Source organism: Ursus maritimus, unplaced genomic scaffold, assembly GCF_017311325.1.
Source record: "Ursus maritimus isolate PB19 unplaced genomic scaffold, ASM1731132v1 scaffold_27, whole genome shotgun sequence".
Classification (NCBI taxonomy): domain Eukaryota; kingdom Metazoa; phylum Chordata; class Mammalia; order Carnivora; family Ursidae; genus Ursus; species Ursus maritimus.
Genome location: NW_024425230.1, coordinates 28,767,244 through 28,785,964, shown reverse-complemented (window position 1 = coordinate 28,785,964; position 18,721 = coordinate 28,767,244). Strand labels below are relative to the sequence as shown.

The 18,721-nt window shown below is 56.7% G+C and overlaps 1 protein-coding gene across 1 annotated transcript; it reads left to right on the top strand.

Annotated features, from left to right (window-relative positions):
* Window positions 1-1,975: 1,975 nt before the first annotated feature.
* Window positions 1,976-5,285, top strand: ODF3L1 (outer dense fiber of sperm tails 3 like 1). The gene is made up of 4 exons (XM_008708451.1): window positions 1,976-2,096; window positions 2,911-3,021; window positions 3,991-4,104; window positions 4,727-5,285. Exons 1-4 carry the CDS (start codon window positions 1,976-1,978, stop codon window positions 5,206-5,208), a joined length of 828 nt encoding a protein of 275 aa, XP_008706673.1. The 3' UTR covers window positions 5,209-5,285.
* The last annotated feature ends 13,436 nt before the right edge of the window (window positions 5,286-18,721 follow it).

The window sequence follows — 18,721 nt, the reverse complement described above, 5'->3', positions numbered from 1 at the left end:
AGCCCTTGAGGGGTGGTACTTTTGACAGGGAGGAGACACTGCCCCGGGTGAGTACCAAAGAGACCAGGGATCCGCTCCACCTTGGACTCTGGGGGGCAGGGGTGGGAGCGACAGAAAAAGCAGCTTTGGAGAGGACCAAGGGTGTTTCCAGGGGTGAGCTAGATGTCTGTTAAAGCAGGAAAGAAGGGAGCATTTGGAGCAGAAGTAGGGTGGCTTGTGATGGGCTGGGGTGTAGAGCAGCTCAGTCGCCCCCAGAGAGCCAGGCACACAGGTGACAGACAGGAGCAGTACTGTGGGTATTGTGGGAAGGCTCCTGGGTCTGAAATACTTGGAAACTCCACCCCGCCTGCAGCCCCAGATGGGGAAGGTGGAGGTCTCAGCCCCACATCTGGCCCCCATCAGCACGAGGGGACCATCAGGGCTCAAGTCCAGCAGGCCCGTGGCTTCCTCCAGGAAAAGCTGACGAGCATGGGGGTGAGGAGGCGGCACTGCCCGTGGCCCGAGGCCAGTGGAGGCTGGGCCAATCCCAGCCTTGCCCAGCCCTCCGGCTCCAGAAATCAGAGGCTTGGCAGCTCCCTGGGTGATGTGAGGGACACGGTGTGTGTGTGGGGGGTCTGCGGCCACTGGGTGGGGCCCTCCCTCTGTTCTAAGCCATTCAGTCCCACAAGGGCTTCTGGAGTGCCCAGCATGTCTGGCCCGTCTGCCTGAGTCCTCATTGCGCCTGCTGGCTGGAATGAGCTCAGAGCGGGGTTTGGTTTCCATTAGATCAGAGGCTGTGAGCCAAAGAGAGCCCTGGGTTTGTGTCCTGGTTCGGTCTCTGCTACTGATATAACAGGAGATTTTGGAAGTCCTTGCCCCTTTGAGGGCCTCAGTTTCTTTATTTGTATACTGGGGCTGTGACAGACACCCTCTCTGAAGCCAGCAGTCATCTGTTCCCAAGACGGACACCCCTTTTAGCTGGTTCAGATCAAATCCCCAGTCCGAGCTATGAACTGGTGGGTGCAGGCAGGCCCTGGGGCCCCCAAACCTCCTGGGTTTTTAGGGGGTGAAAGCGTCCCTAGCATTCCCTCAGCCCTAGGCCTTATCCATCAATCCTTTGGCAGTTGGGTGTCTTCTCTACCCCTCAATGCTCCCTCTCACACTGCCCCTACCCCAGGCCGTGTTCTGGGCCACAGGCATAGGAAGGGGCTTCTTAAGGCCTCAGCGCCACCCCTCCAAACTCATTTGCTCCCCATTCCCTGCCTGAAATGCCAGCAGCAGGCAAGCAAGCATTCCTTGAGCTGGACATGGATCTCTAAAGACACTGTGCTCTGGGATAGGAGTTTGAGAAGCTATCAGACAATCACACCTTAGTGTGAAATAATTGGTTTGATCTTTTTCCAAGGGGAAACAGACAGAAGGGAGGGCATGTCCAGAACCTGGGAGATAGGTGGGAGGGACAGGGGATAGAGAGCCACCCCAGGGGACTGTCCAGGCTGTGGGAAATCTCCCCCAGGATCCACCCACACTTTCCATTCCTTTCTCTGACTTCAGGGCACCCACCAGGAGAGAAGAGCTGACTCTGTCACTCTCCCTTTCCCTTTTCCTTCCCTGACCCGGGGTTCTGGGCACCCTTGGGCCATGTAGCCTGGTTGGGAGTAGGGGGCGATGGGGCCTAGTTTTCAGGGTTCTATAGCTGAGCTGCCACGGTAACTGGGGGAAATAAACACTCTGGGTTTCACGGTCCAAGTTCTGCGGTGATGTCATCCCTAGCTCTAGCCTGCTAGGTCCTGTGTCTGGCTGCACCCCAGGCGGCCTCAGCTGCTCAAGCCAGAGGATCGACTTCCTTCCCAACCCCCAAGCAGCTTCTCGAGTGGGGGGGAGAGTGGACACAGGGGCTTGGGCAGGGGCATCTAGAACAGGCTCCACACAGGCCTAGCCCCTTGCCCACCACCTGGATCTCTCAGTAGCTATTGCTCCCTCCTGGGCCCCAGCCATGAAACTGTCCAAGGGGGCCAGGAACTCTGTGTTCAATGGGCAGCGCCCAGAGGAGAAAGTTCCGGTGCCCTCGAGGCGGGAGGTAAAGCAGACCCCTGGGGTCATGGCAGTGGTCAAAGGTGAGAGCCGGCCCCTGCCCTGCGCTTGGATTCCCTTCTCTGCAGGGCTGCTGAAGGTGCCCCAGCCTCCTAGCCCTGCCTCCCGCAAAGCTCCCGAGGACTCTCCTCCAAGCCCACAGAAGATTTGCACCTTTAAGCTGAACCTCAGAGGCAGTATTAGCTGCTGGAAATTTCAGGGGGGTAGGGGTGGGAGGGAACATGGTGTACGATTTTCCAGTTTTGGAAAGAAGCTAGGGATTCAAAGGAGCTTTTAGCCCACCATTAGCTTTCCTCACTTCCCTTGAATCTTACCCTCAACTGAAAGCAGACAAACTAATTCTTACTACATTGTTAATGACTGACTGTCGGTCTATGGGGGAGGTGGTTTAGTATGTGATTACATGTTTGTGGTCTCTTGGCTGATTGTCTCAGAATTTTCACATTACCGGGCTTGTGTGACTTTGAACAAACTGGTATTTCTAAGTCTCATTTTTCTCATCTGTAAGGTGGGAAACACAATGGTACCAATTTTATGGCGTTGTTAGGAGGCTTAGCTGAAACAATCCATGTCAATACTTAGTGTAGTGCTTGGTGCAGAAGAAGTTCTCAGTTAATTGTAACTATTATCTTTCATATTTCACATTGCCTAAGATAGATTGCATTTTATCTGGGAACATTGTTTTTCCCCCAAAGGAGGCTCGATGGTGGGATTTGCGGCGGTGTGACATCAGCAGAAGCAAAGATCCCAATATTCTCAGGGCACACTGCGTTCGGGGCTTCCCCTGCCTCTGATCCTGTGCACTGAGGCTGACAGCTGCCCTGTCCATCCTCGCAGGTCCGGGCCCAGCCAAGTACCCCCGGCCATCCTGCACAGGCTACTTACACCATGACGTCTCCATGTTCCAGGAGCCAGCCTATACTCTGCACACCAGACACTCAGAGAAGCGTGAGTGCCCCCCACGTCATCCCTTGGGCTCTGGGTTATTATTGTTGGATGTTTGGGGGGGGGGTAGTGAGAGGTAGGGAGCCATTACCTGTAGCCACAGGACCCTGGGAACCCAGGCCTGCCCTGAAGAGGACACCCGGGTGGCTCACTGGGTCCAGAAGGAAGCCCCCAGGGATGCCCATGTGACCCACCCCTCCAAAGGCAGCTCTGTGGGGCGCTTCCAGCTGGGCCTCCCGAGGGAGCTCCGAAGGGCCGCTGGCACTGTCCAGCAGGCGGGCCAGAGTCTCCTCTCTGTCTTGTCTTGAGCCAGGGCCCTTCAGCTCTGGCTGCTGTGGGTTCACTTGCCACAGAAGTTGGGCAGAAATAGCTGGGGAGTAGGGAAAAGTGGTGGGAATGGTGGCCCCCTCAAGCTTCCCAGGCGGCTTAGAACCACCTGGAAGGGCATGAGCAGAAAGCCGCAGAAGAACTCTGGCTGCTGGTCAAGGCCAGCGAGAGAAGAAGGTGGGCAGGGGAGTCGAGGGGTGTATCCGGGGGTGTGAGATCGAGAGGCCTGCTTGGTTCCTCCCTGGCATAACATGGTGTCTTCAGCAGGGGAACCCCCATCCAGGGCTGGGCCCCTTCTTAGTACTAACAATAGCCACTCTGCCTATGATTACCCCTTGGCACAGCTCCCCGATGGGAGCCAACCAAGTTGCTATGCAGCTGTTATTTTATCTGCTTCTCCGAGCAAGTTCTTGAGACTGCTTCTCCGAGCAATTTTCCTGGCAGAGGGACACAAGAGGTCATGCATTACAAGCCCCATTTTGCAGATGAGGAAATCAAGGGTTGGGAAACACCAAAGAGTCCAAGGAATTGGAAGGGAGACCTCACTTCTCTACTGGGCAAAGGAGATCTTCACCTGGAGGCAATCCAGGCTCACCCTAAGGCATCTTCTGGGGCTGACTGGGCCTCTCTGTGGCTGCCCTGCAGGGGTCATGGACATTTGCAGCCCTGGGCCTTGCTATTTCTTGGATCCCAAAATAACCCGGTTTGGAATGTCCAGCTGCCCGCAGGTCCCCATGGAGGAACGCATCTCTAACCTGCGTAAGAGGGGATGGGAGAGGGATGTGGGGGTTGGGAGGATGGGGGGCGGGAGTCCACCCTTAGGACCTGAGCAGGGACAAAGGGTCATGACTCCCCTTTGCCAGGTGTGTCTTTGGATCCTGGCATCTCCCTGCAAGCTTATATCAAGACACTGATGTCCCCATGTCGGTGTCACCCTATTTACGTCTTGAAGCCAATGTTATGCATGTGTGTCAGCAGGCAAGTTTATGATAAAAATGTCATGGGTTTCACAGTGTATCAGGGATATTGTCATGCTAATGAGCTCACAGACTGTAGTGATTTCAGGATGTTTTCTGGGTGCTGTTACGGGGATGATATCAGGATGCTGACATCCCAAGTGTGACGTTCTGATGATACTTGTGATTTTTATCTTATGATAACAGTGTCAATACTGATGTCACTGCGGCCTAAGTCCCTCCCCCTGCCTGTAGCCCTATGCAGGGGTGGTGATGTCCCTGTCCGACGATAAAGTGGTTATAGTAATGTCATATCAGGTTAACAAAGACCTCTTACCTCTCTACCTGGACCCATCAGTCGGACACCAGGAGACATGGCCTGGCTCCCACCCTGAGACCCTTCCCCTCCATTCATCCACTCTCAGGCCTGAGCCCCAACCCAGCCTCCTGCCATTACAACTTGGAGAAGACCCACCCACCTGGGGAACGCAGGGCTCCCCAGTATGCTTTTGGCTACCGGTGCCCATACAGAGTGACGGACCCCAATCCAGCCCCCAACCGGTACCAGCTGCCACTCTTGCTGGGGCCCAGCAACCCCGTCAGCCGAGCTGCTCCTTGCTATAGTTTCACCTCGGAGCACAAGAACTGGTTCTACAAGGAGAATGTGGCAGGAGGCCCCGGGCCAGCCACGCACGCCCGGCCCGAGCCCTCCGTCTACCAGAGCCGCAGCCCCGTCTACAGCATGGCCAAGCGATTCGCCTACCCGATGGACCACACACCTCGGCCTGGCCCCGGCTCCCACAATGTCCGGCAGGTCACGGTGCACAAGCCCCACACACCTGCGTTCACCATGGGCATCAAGCACTCACCCCACCTGTGCCCGCTGGTCATCGACATTCACGACTAAGGCCCCTCCTGGGGCACACACCCACCCCTCCCCTCAGAAGTTATTTTTCTGTATTGAACTGAGCAATTTACCCAGGTTTCAAGTAGCAGAGCTGGTGCCTGGTGTGGCTGGTGTACTGAAGGCATTAGATAAATATTTTCACTTATTTAGTTTTTTGTTTTGCAAACACTGGCTGCTTCCTTTGGGGCCTGCCCTGAGTGAGGGGCTGGGATGCTCGGAGGCACTGTAGGGGTCCCTCTCTGGGAGAAGGTCTGTTCCAACTCAGCAGGGGAGGCAGCTAGCAGCCCTGGGCAGAGGCTCTGGACAGCTACGTTCTAGTCTGAACGCTGCCGCTAACATGCTGTGTGGCCTTGGGCAGCTCTTGTCCTCTAGGCCTCTCGGGGCTGCCCTTGGGACAGTGAGGGGGGAGTGTAGGTCTGGAGCATGTTCAAGTTCCCTCCAGCTCCACAACGGTGTGACTCTGGTCCCTGACAGGGGTCAGCCCCCGAGACAGGAGCAGGAGCAGGGCAGAGGAGGGAGGGGTCGTCTGGTTGGGGACGGGGGTCAAGGGGGTTTTTCCTGGCAGAGGGACACAAGAGGACAAATGGAGATGGTGTGCAGCAGGGGGCGTATTCTTGGTATTGGCGAAGATGAGAGCAAAGGCAGGCACGTGGGAGGGAAGTGCACAGGGCAGGACCCCGGAGCAAGCTCCGAGGGCAAGAGCCTGGACTTCAGGAGGCTGGACGATAAGACGACCAGGTTGCTGGCAACTGGAGGGCACTCTGGCTTTGTCCTCAGTGTGACAGGGCTAGATGCGTGATTTTCAGGATTCTCTGGGCAATGAGAGAAGGTTGGACAGAATGCGCAGAGCCTGGAGGCTGCAGTCAGCCTAGGAGGAGGCAAAGGGGCCGGACGGGCTGCTGGGAGAAGGGTCTGCAGGCCACGGGCTGCCTTTGGAGAGCTGCTTGTCTGTCCCCGACTCACGACTCACCAGCCTCGCCCTGCAGTGCCCGACAGAGAGGAGAGGAGGAGCCGCACACTAGCCAGGAGGGGGCAGTGTTGCCTCACTCATGAGTCCAGGCCTGGCCCACCTGCCCCGCCCGGCCCCGCCCCTTCCAGCTTTGCCGCTTTGGGGCAGGTAGATGCCCACTCTCCTGCCAGTCTCTGGAGAGGCTGGGGTCGAGTTGAAGCAATATTCAGGTTTTAATTGAAAATGAAAATTGAACCGAAGAACTAACTTCGCATAGAAAGAATCAGAGAATATCTTTGAAATATTAAAACAACAATCACAACCCTGAGTATTTTTAAAAGGGGCTTGTAGGAAAGCCCACTGGGATCATACCTGACTCTGGGCCCGGAAATCCCCTGCCCCCCACCGTGCTAGCCCCCAGGCCTGGGGTATTATGTCTGTCCTGTCCTCCCCACTCCTCGGAGAGGCTGGTCTGGGCAGGCTCTAGAGAGAGCGAGTGAGCTTGGGGACCCATCTGTCTTGCAGCAGATTAGAAAGATGTCATTTTGCCGACAATGCCATTTATCACGTCGGCTGCAAAAATTAGGGATGCTTGGCTGAAAGTACTGGGTGGGGGTGGGGGCTGGCAGGTGGCAGCGGCTGCCGCTCTCCTGTGTCACTGGGTCAGGGAAGCTGCAGGCCAACCTCTGAACAGGGCTTTTCGGATTTAGTGCCTATCTCATTTCAAGGCCCTCCGTTGGAAAAATGAGGAAAATAAGGCCCAGAGCCTGGGAAATAATGAATGGCCTGTCTCTAAGTAAAGATCTAGGCTCAGTATGTGACCAGGGTCTGGGGCTCCGTGTGGGACCAGGCCCAGGGCTCAGTGTGTGGCCAGGTTGGGGTCAGTCTGTGACAAGAGTCAGGGCTCAGTCTGGGACAGATCTTCAGCCTGACAGGCTCCAGCTGCCACCAGATATGGGTAGGGACTGGATACTAGCCCCAAAGCTAGAACTGATCACTGGTTTGTGATCCCAAGGGAAGGAGAGGAGGCTGGAGGACTCAGAATGAGTCTTTGGGGGATGAAGATGTTTGGAATAGAGATGGCCCCGCCAAGATGCAGCCCCTGGGGAAGATGAATGGGACTTCCCTTGCGCCTCAGCCCACAGAATGACAGGGTCGTTTAGCTTGGGATCGACCTTTTGACAAAGCAGTCCCCGTCTCTTGGCCTTGCCTCATCTGTGGTGGTGACTGGGTAGGTGACCTGCAGAAGAGTCGTGGGCATGGCCTCCCAGGCCTGGCTGAGTGCTGACCCCACCGCTTCTGACTCGGAGGGGGCGGGGTACACCTGACCTGGCAGGAAGCCCTGGTCTGAATTCTCTGGGACTTAAATCTGTGCCCTCAGGTACTTGGGCCCTGGAGCCTGGCCCGTGACTTACCCAGACAGGATCATTCATTCAATAGACATTTGCTGAGCTCCTGCCCTATGCCAGGCTCTGGCTATTCCCGGGAGTAACAAAAGATGGTGAAGGCCCAGCCGTACCTTCCAGGTGCCCAGAAAGTGGCTGGGGGGGGGGATGAGAAGCAGCTCTCTGCAACCACGAGCAGACGGTCAGTGAATGACAGGGTGCCCACCAGAACTTCCTCCCTTCTCTCCAGGGGGAGGGAGAAGCCTGGCCTCCATGGGTCACCCCTGCCAGGGCGTGGTAGCAAAACTTCCGTCACATGACTCTCCTGGACACTGGCTGGGGGTCACATTCCCTGTTACTCTATTGTTGCTGGAGAGACCCTGAGTGCCAACTGTCGCTCTGACTCCCAGGAGCTGGGAGGATGCTGGCCCTGGGCCAGGAGCAAGAGGGGGCCCTGCCTGAGAAACACACTGACCCATCATACACGGGCACACAGGTAGGGCTTGTGCAGAAACCCACGTCCCTTACCCACATATACATGGAGACAAGACACACATAGTCCTTCTAGTGCGTGCTCACACCACGCCTTACTCTTCACACGTATACCAGACCCGCTCAAACACAGGCTTTATATTGCACTCACATGGACAGACAGACAGACACACGCACGACACATGCACACAGACACACAGCATACACTACTTATGCCTTTTCCTGCCACACCCCCCTCCAGGTGCCCCCCCCTTTTTTAAGATTTTATTTATTTATTTGACAGAGAGACAGCTAGTGAGAGAGGGAACACAAGCAGGGAGAGTGGGAGAGGAAGAAGCAGGCTCCCATCGGAGGAGCCTGATGTGGGGCTCAATCCCAGACTGCCGGGATCATGCCCTGAGCTGAAGGCAGACACTTAACGACTGCGCTACCCAGGAGCCCCTCCAGGTGCCCCTTTATCCCTACAGCCCCTCAGGCTCCCTGAGGCCTCCCACTGCCCCGGAGACGTAAGTAATCAGTGAGAATGCCCCGTCCTCTCTGCACACCGTGCAGACCCACATGCACAGGTGGGCTGTGGAGGGGAGGTTGGGACGGTCCCCTTGCTCAGGAAGGAACTGGGACGTGGGCTGGAGGTCAGCCGTCCAATCTGGGTCAGGTCAGCCTGCCTCTGGATGGGGTGCGTTTGGTCGTGGGCCCTCATCCATGAAGACAAGCCAGATCCCTCTCCCTGCCCTCAGCACTCAAGAGATGCCCACTCCGGGGGCCACCCAAGGACAGGAGGCCTGGCATAGGCACTGTGGCCACCTGGCAGTCCTGTTCCGGGTCCTCGGCCGGGGTGCGGCTGGGGGCTGGCTGGAGAGCATGTCCCCCTAGATTCCTGGGGTGGGTGGGAAGCTGCATGGCCAAGCTCACCATAGGCAGAGTGTCTGCCGGGTCCTGCTCCTCCGGCTTCCATCCCTCTGTGTCCACACTCTCCCCGCCTGGCTCTTCCCGCTCCAAGTCTTTCTGCCTCCCTCTGGCTCCCCTTTCTCTTCTCCCGCTCTCCCTCTTGCTCTCCCAGTCCTTCGGCCCTGTTTGTCCTTGAGAATAAAGACCGACATTTTCAATTACCCCCAAAATACCAGAGCGGCTCTGGGAGGCCCTGACAAGAGGAGGACTGCGTGCGCGCGCGTGGCCTGTGGTAGGTGTGGGTGCGGGCCACTGTCCTTTGTTTGCGTTTCCTCTTCTGGAGCCTTCATTTTTTCCTGGCAGAGGGGAAGCACGGTTCCCTTCAGGGGAGGAAGGGAGACAAAAGAGGGAAATAAAATACTGTCATCATTGTCTTGTAAACACAGTACGTAGTGCAGAGCGGGGCTCGGGGCTCGCAGGAAAGACGGACTGAGGCAGAGGCAGAGAAGAAGAAAAGGGGGCCAGGGGCCGAGAGAGAGCAGCAGCCACCACCTTGGGGCCTGGGGTGTGTGGGCACCAGACAGGGCTGCGAGGGGTGGAGAAGAATGAAACGGTTGACCTGGGAGTGTGGGAGGCACTCCAGGAGGGAGACCCTTAGACTGGGGAGGGGGCCAGACAGGAGGGGGCCTCCAGGCAGTGATTCTCCTCTGAACATTGGCCCCCCTGGCAGGCTCTGGGGACACGGGGAGGGGGGGGTAAGATAGACACGCGTCTGCGCTTGGGGGAGGGGGCATGAAATCTACCTGCAACAAAGCCGTTCAGCACTTAGAGAAGCTGAGAGTCAGAGAGTGTGGGTGACCTGCCCAGTATTTTAAGCCGGGACGGGAGTACCGGGGTTCCAGCCCAAGTCTGTCCCTTCACACAGCCTCTTCAGGGCGCTGACGGCTGGGAAAGAGGGTTGGAGACTTGGCTCTGCATGATTGCTGTGTGACCTAGAACAAGTCCTCCCCTCTCTGGACTTCAGTTTCCCCATGAAAAGTGTAGAGAACTCTGGCTGCTCTTTGGGGCTGGGGGGAGGATCACATGTTTGGATGTGGGTGGTTACCCAGCTCTGGTTCCCTGGAGGAACCAAGGGTGTGGAGGGACAAAGAACTCCCGGCTCTGGGGGTGGGCGGGGCCCGCAGCCGCTGTGGCTTCAGCAGAGGGAAGGCGGCAGGACCCCAGCTTCACTCCCTGCTGCTGCCCAGTGGCAAGATTTGGGTACTGCAGGGGATGGGCTTGCAGAGGCCTCCAGTGGGGGTCATCTGGTCTTCTCTGGCCCAGTTTGCAGATGCCTAGAGAGGGGAGGGACTTGGCCTCAGGTCACCCAGGGAAGAAGCTTGGGCTGATATTGACTTTCAGGGTAGAGTGCTTCCCCTCAGCCCTGTGTTGCTCAGGAAGCCCCCAAGTGGCCTTAGGGAAACCACGGTGGAGCTTTGAATCCTCTGCTTGAAGCCACCTCCTCCAGGGACCCTTTCAGGATTTCTTCCAGCAGGAAGTGTTCTCACTCCCATCCTGCAGCACTGTATACATCGTCTCCTTGTTCTTTCTGCTCTACCTACCCTAAATAGCTTCCTGTTCTAGCAGTGGGACCCTTAAGTCATCAGGGATGATGGACGGCCATCTTCGCCACCTAGGGAGCACGAGCTAGGGGCCCAGCCCTGTCCTGGACCTTTTCCTGGATCATATCACTTAAACCTCATAACGACCCCATAAGGTCAGGATTACTTTTGAGCCCATTTTTCAGGTAAGGAAGCACAGAGAGGTTGTGACTTTCAGACACAAAGTGGTGGAGGAGGGATTCAAACCCAAGTCCACCCATTCTCTAGAGAGGAGCCCTTATTTGGAGATGAAATTATCTCCATGGCACTGCGAAAATTCAGCTATGACCACACACGGAAATGACTAGTCCAGGGTGTTGGGGGCTCAGATCTCAGCCACACCACTGTCCCTGCTGGGCGACTTTGGGCAAGGCCCATCTCTCTGGACCTCTGGCTCATCTGAAACATGTGTGTACATGTGCACACATTGCTAGATTCCCTCAGAGATCCATTCTGGAATTTGGCATGTCCAGCCTTGGGCCCTGGAGTGGACCTGTCTTGAAGAGCACTGGGAAGGGGTGAATAAGTAGCAGGTCTGGGGCGGTGGAGCTCTGACTGGGGAGGCAGAACCCCCAGGTGCGCGGGCTCCTTGGGTGTCAGTGTGTGGAGCTGGATCGTGAGAGGGTGTGGGTGGTGAGAGCAGGAGAGGGGTCTAGATCTGGGAGCTATGGGGTGATGGGCGGGCCCTCAGGCCTGGGAGCCTTTCCCTCTGCTGCCTGCCACAGAAGGGAGTTTTTCTTGGCAGGAGACAGCCTCATCAATCAGAGGCAATGGGGGGGCTGACGGCGGCCACTCCCCGCTGGCCGGGCTTGAGGTGGACTCATAAATCCCACTTCAGGCTGGGCTGTAAATTCCTGTGATTCACACCCGGCCTCTTGGAGGACAGAGACATTTGGGGCTGTGGGACAGGCTGTTCTTCCCTGAGCAGAACAGGTGGAATACCTTAATCACTGGCCTGGGGGTGCAGACAACCCCTCCTCAGGCTCCACAGGATGCGGCTGCTGACCGCCCCCGCCCCCCCAGGACACCGCAGGCCCGGCCTGAGCCATCTTTGCTCGGACCCTGGCTACCTCCACCTGTAATCTGGGCCATTCCCATGCCCTGCCCTGATCTGGCCTGAATCACCCTAGGGGTCACATGCGTGGACACTCTGTGTCCTCTGAGAGCTTGTGGGGACCTGTGGCCACGAGGGACCGTCCCACGTACCCAGAGCAGCTCTCCTGCTGCTCCGTGTGACGGTCTGTTGAGGCGATGATGTGGACAAAAGTAGGAACCAGAGAGATCCGTCTGTGTATTTCTCGTTCCAGGGGGTCTGGGGCCTTGAACCCACTGCCTCTCGGAGATGTCAGGGTCTCAGAGACCCTCGGACCCAGGGCTGCAATTATTTGCCAGCTTCTATCAGGATGCTTGTCATACTTAGATGCCAGTCTTTACTCTCACTTATGTAACATTTTTCTTTAAACTGGCTCACTTTTAAAATGTATGTGTGTGTTTTAGCCTTGTCTTAAGCAATATTTGTGAAATCAGGGGTCCAATGTGCTAGTTAAATGCACAGAGACACACATATGTGAGAATGTACACATGAAAATACATAGTGAAAATAGCAGATGCACATTTCTATGTACTATCAAAATAGTTCTGTGTCTCACCAATGATGCACACGCCATTCTTTGAGAAAAGTGGCTCTAGTCCCTTTCTCCTATTTTTCAGATAAGGAAACCAGGACCCAGAGAGGTATAGCAACTTGCCCAAGGTCACACAGCGCTGGGATTGTCATCTGGGCCACTTGACTCCCAGCCTAGTGCTCATTTTTCGGAAGTACACTTGTTGTCTGTGGAGGGAATGACTGGTCAGGGTGTGTAGGCCTTCTCTTCCCCAGAGGCCTTCTGGAGACTGCCTAACACAGAGGAGTATGTCGCAAGGTGGGCTTCCTGGCAGCAGGCTGCTGGGCAGGCAGGCTGTCATCCTGGGTGCTCTGGTGGGACTAGGTACTGGCTCCCCTCTCTGTTTACCGCTCCTGCAGTGTCTTCAGGACTGGGGAGGAGGTGGGGTCGGGGTCCCAGGGGACGGAGAGAGCGGGGCTGTGCAGCAGCCCTTCCCTGGGGAGCTGCCTACCGAGGCGATAATTAGCGGCACCAGCTCCCAGGCCTGCAAAGAAGGTGGCCTCATTAGCAAGTGCCTTCCCTGCACCACCTCCACCTTCCTACCTTCGGGCTCCCGCCACCCGTCCTGCCACTGCCACCACCGTCGTCACCCCGGAGACGCGGCACAACAGATCTTGCTGGGGACAAGGCTGCTGGCGCCCAGGGAGACAGGAAGGAGATGTGTGCAGGGCAGCCAGTGTGCACGTACACTGCACACACACACACACACACACACACACGCTCACGTACACACGAAGCACCTAGACACACTCGTCACAAGTGCACGCGGACCGTCAGACGTGTGCACATAGGTGTATGCCCGCGCGCACATGCATGCAGAACGCAGAGACGTGTGTCTGTATCCGGACAGACTTGCGCAGTCATGCGTACTACCCAGACACGTTGTCCAAGCACACAGCTTCGAGAGCGTACGCAGAGGCGGACTTCGGCGCCCGAAGACATACGACGCGTGTGCGCAGATACCCGTCCAGAACGCAGACACTCACCCACACCGAAGACTCGTGCGTATGTTCACAGGGTGTCCTGACCTGTGCCTCCAGACTCAGGAGTGCATGTGGGATTGTACACAGACCTGTACATGTCAATGAACCAGAAGAACAGACATACAGAATGTGCGAGAGCAGACGGCATGCACTGCGGGCACCATGCAGACATCGGGTGCTGGGACGCCTCCCTGCACACATACGTGCAACGGAGCACGCGTGCGATGTTTTTCCTGGAATCTAACAAGGCCCGAGGTGCTGGGGCTGCTTAATTCCCCGGGGGAAGTGAGAGGCAGGAGCTGAGGACACATTTAATTAATTCTTATCATTCCTGATGGAAAGAGAGGGAGGAGAAGAGGGAGAGAGGAATGGGTGGATGGGGAGAGAGACAGAGACAGAGAGAGACAGAGTCAGAGAGGGAGAGAGAGAAGAAAGGGGGGCGATGGGGGATGAAGCTGAAGGAGTAGAAGCAGGTTCAAGAAGCTCTCAGGGCCCAAGTATTTTTTTTTTTAATGATTTTTTATTATATTATGTTAGTCACCATACAGTACATCCCCGGTTTCCGATGTAAGGCTCGATGATTCATTAGTTGTGTATAACACCCAGTGCACCATGCAATACGTGCCCTCCTTACTACCCATCACCGGTCTATCCCATTCCCCCACCCCCCTCCCCTCTGAAGTCCTCAGTTTGTTTCTCATAGTCCATAGTCTCTCATGTTTCATTCCCCCTTCTGATTACCCCCCCTTTCTTTATCCCTTTCTTCCCCTACCGATCATCCTAGTTCTTATGTTCCGTAGATGAGAGAAATCATATGATAGTTGTCTTTCTCTGCTTGACTTATTTCACTTAGCATTATCTCCTCCAGTGCTGTCCATGTTGTAGCAAATGTTGAGAACTCGTTCTTTCTGATAGCTGAGTAATATTCCATTGTATATATGGACCACAACTTCTTAATCCAGTCATCTGTTGAAGGGCATCTCGGCTCCTTCCACGATTTAGCTATTGTGGACATTGCTGCTATGAACATTGGGGTGCATATGGCCCTTCTCTTCACTACGTCTGTATCTTTGGGGTAAATACCCAGTAGTGCAATTCAGGGCCCAAGTATTAACCCTTTCAGCTCAGGGCAGGCCCAGAGACCCCATCACTCAGCCCCAACCCCAAAACCAGACGGGCCCTTCGAGGTCAGATAGTTGGACTGATGCAGAAATCTCCTTGCAGGGCCCCTTGCACAGCTTTGGGGATGGGGGACTCACCTCATCTCTCTCTGGCTTCCACTGAGTGGGAGTGGGCTCCCGGAACCTCCTGACTTCGGCCCTACCTGTGCTCTATGGGTCAGTGGCTCAGGGGCCATGGGGGCTCTCCTTTCTCAGGGCCAGCATCGGGGGGAGAGGAGACCACCCAAGAGGGCCCCTCCTGGACACCGGGACAGCTTCCCCCACCCCACCCCTGATCTCAGCCCCAAGGACAAAGTCAGGGAGACAGGGGTGGACAAAGACAGGGACTCTGAGGGCAAGAAGGGATGCAAGACAGGAGAGGGCGATTGGGGCATAGGAGTCAGACAGAGACATAGGGACCAGGGGGTGAAAAAGACAGAATAGACTTGAGAGACTGAGCCAGTGAGAGCCAGACAGAGCCAGAGGCCAGATCAGAGCCAGGATGAGGCAGACCTTCCGCAAAGACATACAAAAAAAGATCTGGAGACTGGGAGAGAGAGCCCAACTCTGCCACTTCCCTTGGTCAGGAGGGAGTAGCCCCACCTGGGGACGTGGAGGGAGGACTCCTGGCCTGAAGAGGATGCTGTGTGACCCTGCCCTGCCCCCCCAACCTCTCTGAGCCTTGGCTCCTGGTCTGTAAAGTGGGGGTGGGGGGTGGAGACTGACCCTGTCTCTGAGTTGGTCCTGAGGCTCCAAAGCGAGGCTGGCCTGGCCCTTTGTTCTCTCCACTTTCCCCTGGGGCTTGTGGGCCTGCAGATGGAGGCAGGGACTCAGGGGTGGGGGGCTCTGGGTCCAGGCTTCACTCGGAAGCCCCCAAATTGGCAAGCCAGGTGGAAGAGGAATGTCTCCGCGGGGCTGGTGTAATGTGCTGCAGCCACACAGCGCTGAGTGATGGAGCGTTTGCCCTGAATATTGAAAATGCATAAATATCCATTTTCAGGCACCAAGGCGGATATAAATACAGAGTAGGGGGGGTGTGCCGCCCTCGGCGGTAATTTACCAGCTCTGCTACTCCCGGTGGCACGGGCACTTACGTTTGGCCATCAGGAGCCTTTCCAAGATGGCTTTATGACCGCCGGCTGCCACCTGGGTCTCTTCTCTTGGAGAAATGGCTCTTCGGGGATGGCTGCCTGTGGTGGGGGTGGGGCAAGGCAGGGATGGTCATTCCTGGGCCTGCTCCATCCTAGGCCTTCGGGGCCTCTCCCACCTTCCCCTTTTCCAGAATCTTCTCAGTCAGGAAGGAGGGAACAAACACATTTGTGTCAGGCCTGGTGTGTACCCAGCCCTGATGAGCTTGGATAGAATCAGAGGAGCTCCAACCCTGCCTGTGGAAGCTTCCAAACTGGGAAACAGAGAAGCTATCCTAGGTCCTGCCCTCAGGAACTCACACGAGGGGGAAGCAAGGCCCAGAGAGAAGAATCATATGGCCAGGAGTGGCCTCTACATGTCCTGCCTCAGCCTAGCATGTGACGGCCCCCAGCCTGGGAGGTTAAGCAGTGGGGTCTTTGCATCAGGTTGGACCGTGGAGGCCATTGCTCTCAGGCGGGTGCCTCGCTCCATGATAGCAGATTGGGACCCTACTCTGTGGGCTGGCAAGTGGAGGCCCTGAGGCAACTCCCTGTCTCTCCCAGAATTGGAGCATGGACTCATGGTATCCTGGTCCCTGCAGCCTATATTCCTGAGGGGTGTCTTTTCCTGTGGGCTGGGATGTAGGGCCCACGGCTGTGTTCAGGGGGCCCCCATTCCCACAGTAGAGAAGAGCGCGGGAGAGCACAGTGTTCTCTATGCCGTGGTCCTTCTAGGAGGCCCCCTTCCCAGAGGGCCGAGGTTGGGCTTCCCTGCCCCAAGCTGGGCACTCGCCTGGGCTGCCTGTGGACCGTCGGCCCTGCATCAGCATCAGGAACACGCCAGGCACTGTGGCCCGGGGCCTGCACGCAGCGCAGGGGTGGGGGTGGGGCCAGGTGGGCCTGGACGGGTGGGTGGGGTGTCTGTGGCGGGAGGGCTTTGGCTGAGCCCAGGGCTGCACAGCCTTTCCTGCTGTCCTTGTCTGCTCATCTTCGTCTCCTACATCTCCAGCACGGCCTCTGCATCCTGGCCACTCCAGGCACATGCTCTTGGCTTCTGCCTCTGTCATGAACTGACTACATCACGTGGAAGGTCTCAGGTCAAGTTACTTAGTGGGACAGTCTGGCCCCAGTCATTTCCCACCAGTCCAGAGATCAGCGAATGTCCTCTGGGGCCAGACATTGATGCCCACTGTAGAGGGAGCCATGGGGCCTGGGAGCGGGCAGTCTTCTCCCAGTAGGTTAGGAGTGGGGGCAGGCCACCATCACCACAGGGCAAACTAGTGGCTGACATGGGCAGCCTCTTCCTCTCTTAGAGGCCACTCTCATCCTCTGCTCTCTCCAGACCCCAGCAATGCCTACTGTATGCCAAGCACCGTGCTGGGCTTATGGGGGGAAGCAGATGGACAGGACTCAGTCCCCGCTCTCAGGGGCTTAGAGTCTCATGGGGGAGACAGTGTGTGCACAAATAGCCACACAGAGGGACACGGGGGCTTGGGTGCACAGAGGAGGGTGAGGTTAGCTCTGACTGTGGCATGGGATGCTGCATGAAGAGGGCGATGTTTGATCTGAACCACTGGTAGGATTTTAGCATGTGGTCCTCGGGCTGCTGGGCACATCCTATGTGAGTGGACATAGATGGTATAGCGTATATTGGCTCTGTGTGCGGGTGGGGGCCAGACTAACTAGGTCAGTAAGAAAGCCCAGAGCAAATGGGAATTAACCAGAGAGTGGGCAGGGCCAGCCCCTGAAGGGACTGTGTGTCCGGCTGAGGGTGTGGCTGTTGTCTGGGCGTGGGCCCCCATGAGAGCAGGAAGTCCTAGAGGGAGGTGGGCGGTGGGGCTGGGAGTGTAGGGAAGGCCTGTTTGGCTGAGCCGCTCTGTTTGTCCGGGGGGTAGGGACGACCATCCAGCCAGCCCTCCCACTCGGCTCCCAGGGCCAGAATTTCGAGCTGGGCAGACACACAGCCCTCTCCAACCCAACGCCCCTGGTGGCAGCCTGATGTCAGGGCTTAAATTGTGGCTGTGGGGGCAGCAGGAGAGACAGTCATGGGAATTGCCCCCCCTTTCCTCCCAGAGGTAGTGACCAGGGCTACTGAAAGTCAACGGACACAGGCCGGGACCCAGAGTGATATTGGGGTTCACTGCAGCAGCAAGAACTTGGACCACCCTCCTAACTTGGCTCCTGGGAAGAGGAGCTTTGGGGGGCAGGAGCAGGGTGGGCCTGCCTTTCTCTCCTGGCCACCTGTTGGCCACTGTCAGCTGCCTGGGGGAAGGGGTGCTGAGGCTCTGAACTCCTGGGGCCCACAGGACATGGATCAGGCCAGCAGCCCCTCCCAATATGCTTCTCCCTCCTCTTCTCTTGATTGCCCAGGTGCTCTGTGGCTTCTCTCCCACGGTTGCCATGGGAACCACAGGTGGCTTAAGTTTGCCTGAGCGAGGCTGCCTTCTGAGATGGGCGGTGGGGCAGGGCACGCCTGAGAGGAGCATCCGTCTGGGCTCTGTCCATCTAGCCTGTCTCTGGGCGCCGTCCTCACCTCCTCCCTTTCCCGCACTCCCCCCAGCCTTCCAGACACCGAGTCCTGACCAATTGTTCCACTTACAAAATATCCTTGGCACTTGGCCACTCTGCAGCACCTTCCCTACCTTGGCCAGGTTCCCCTCCTTCGTCAGCTCTCTGAGCAGTGAGCACTTACCTTTCACTTCCCCATGTCCCTCCTGGCCTAACATCCTTCGGTGGCTCGCACTGCCCTCCAGACAAAGCCGGGCTCTTGACCAGTGCCTTCTGGTCCAGGCTCCCCTTGGCCACTCTCCCCACCCCTATGCTCATGTTACTGCCGCCCTGGCATGTTGGGTCTGTGAAATGGGTAGGTTCGTGCAGGGAGCCACACTTCCAGAACCACATTCTATGGAAGGTAATAGTGCCTTTGCACTGTTAACGGGTATGCATTAAAAATGAGTGCCATGTGGAAGTATTTCGAGAAGTGCTGCATATGCCTTACCTCCTGGAGACTCACGAGGCACTCTGTTACGTGTCACAGGCTTGGGCAAGGCCTGCACTGAAGTCTGTTTTGTTTTTTCGAACCCAGAAATTCCCAAAGTGTTTGCCCATAAATAAGGAATATCTAGGAACAGCTCTCAGAGCTGCTTTCCCTAGACCACCGTTTGAAAAATGCTGTTTGGGCCCCAAAGTGTGGGGCTCTGCCCTTTGGGACCTGGGGTCCCGAGG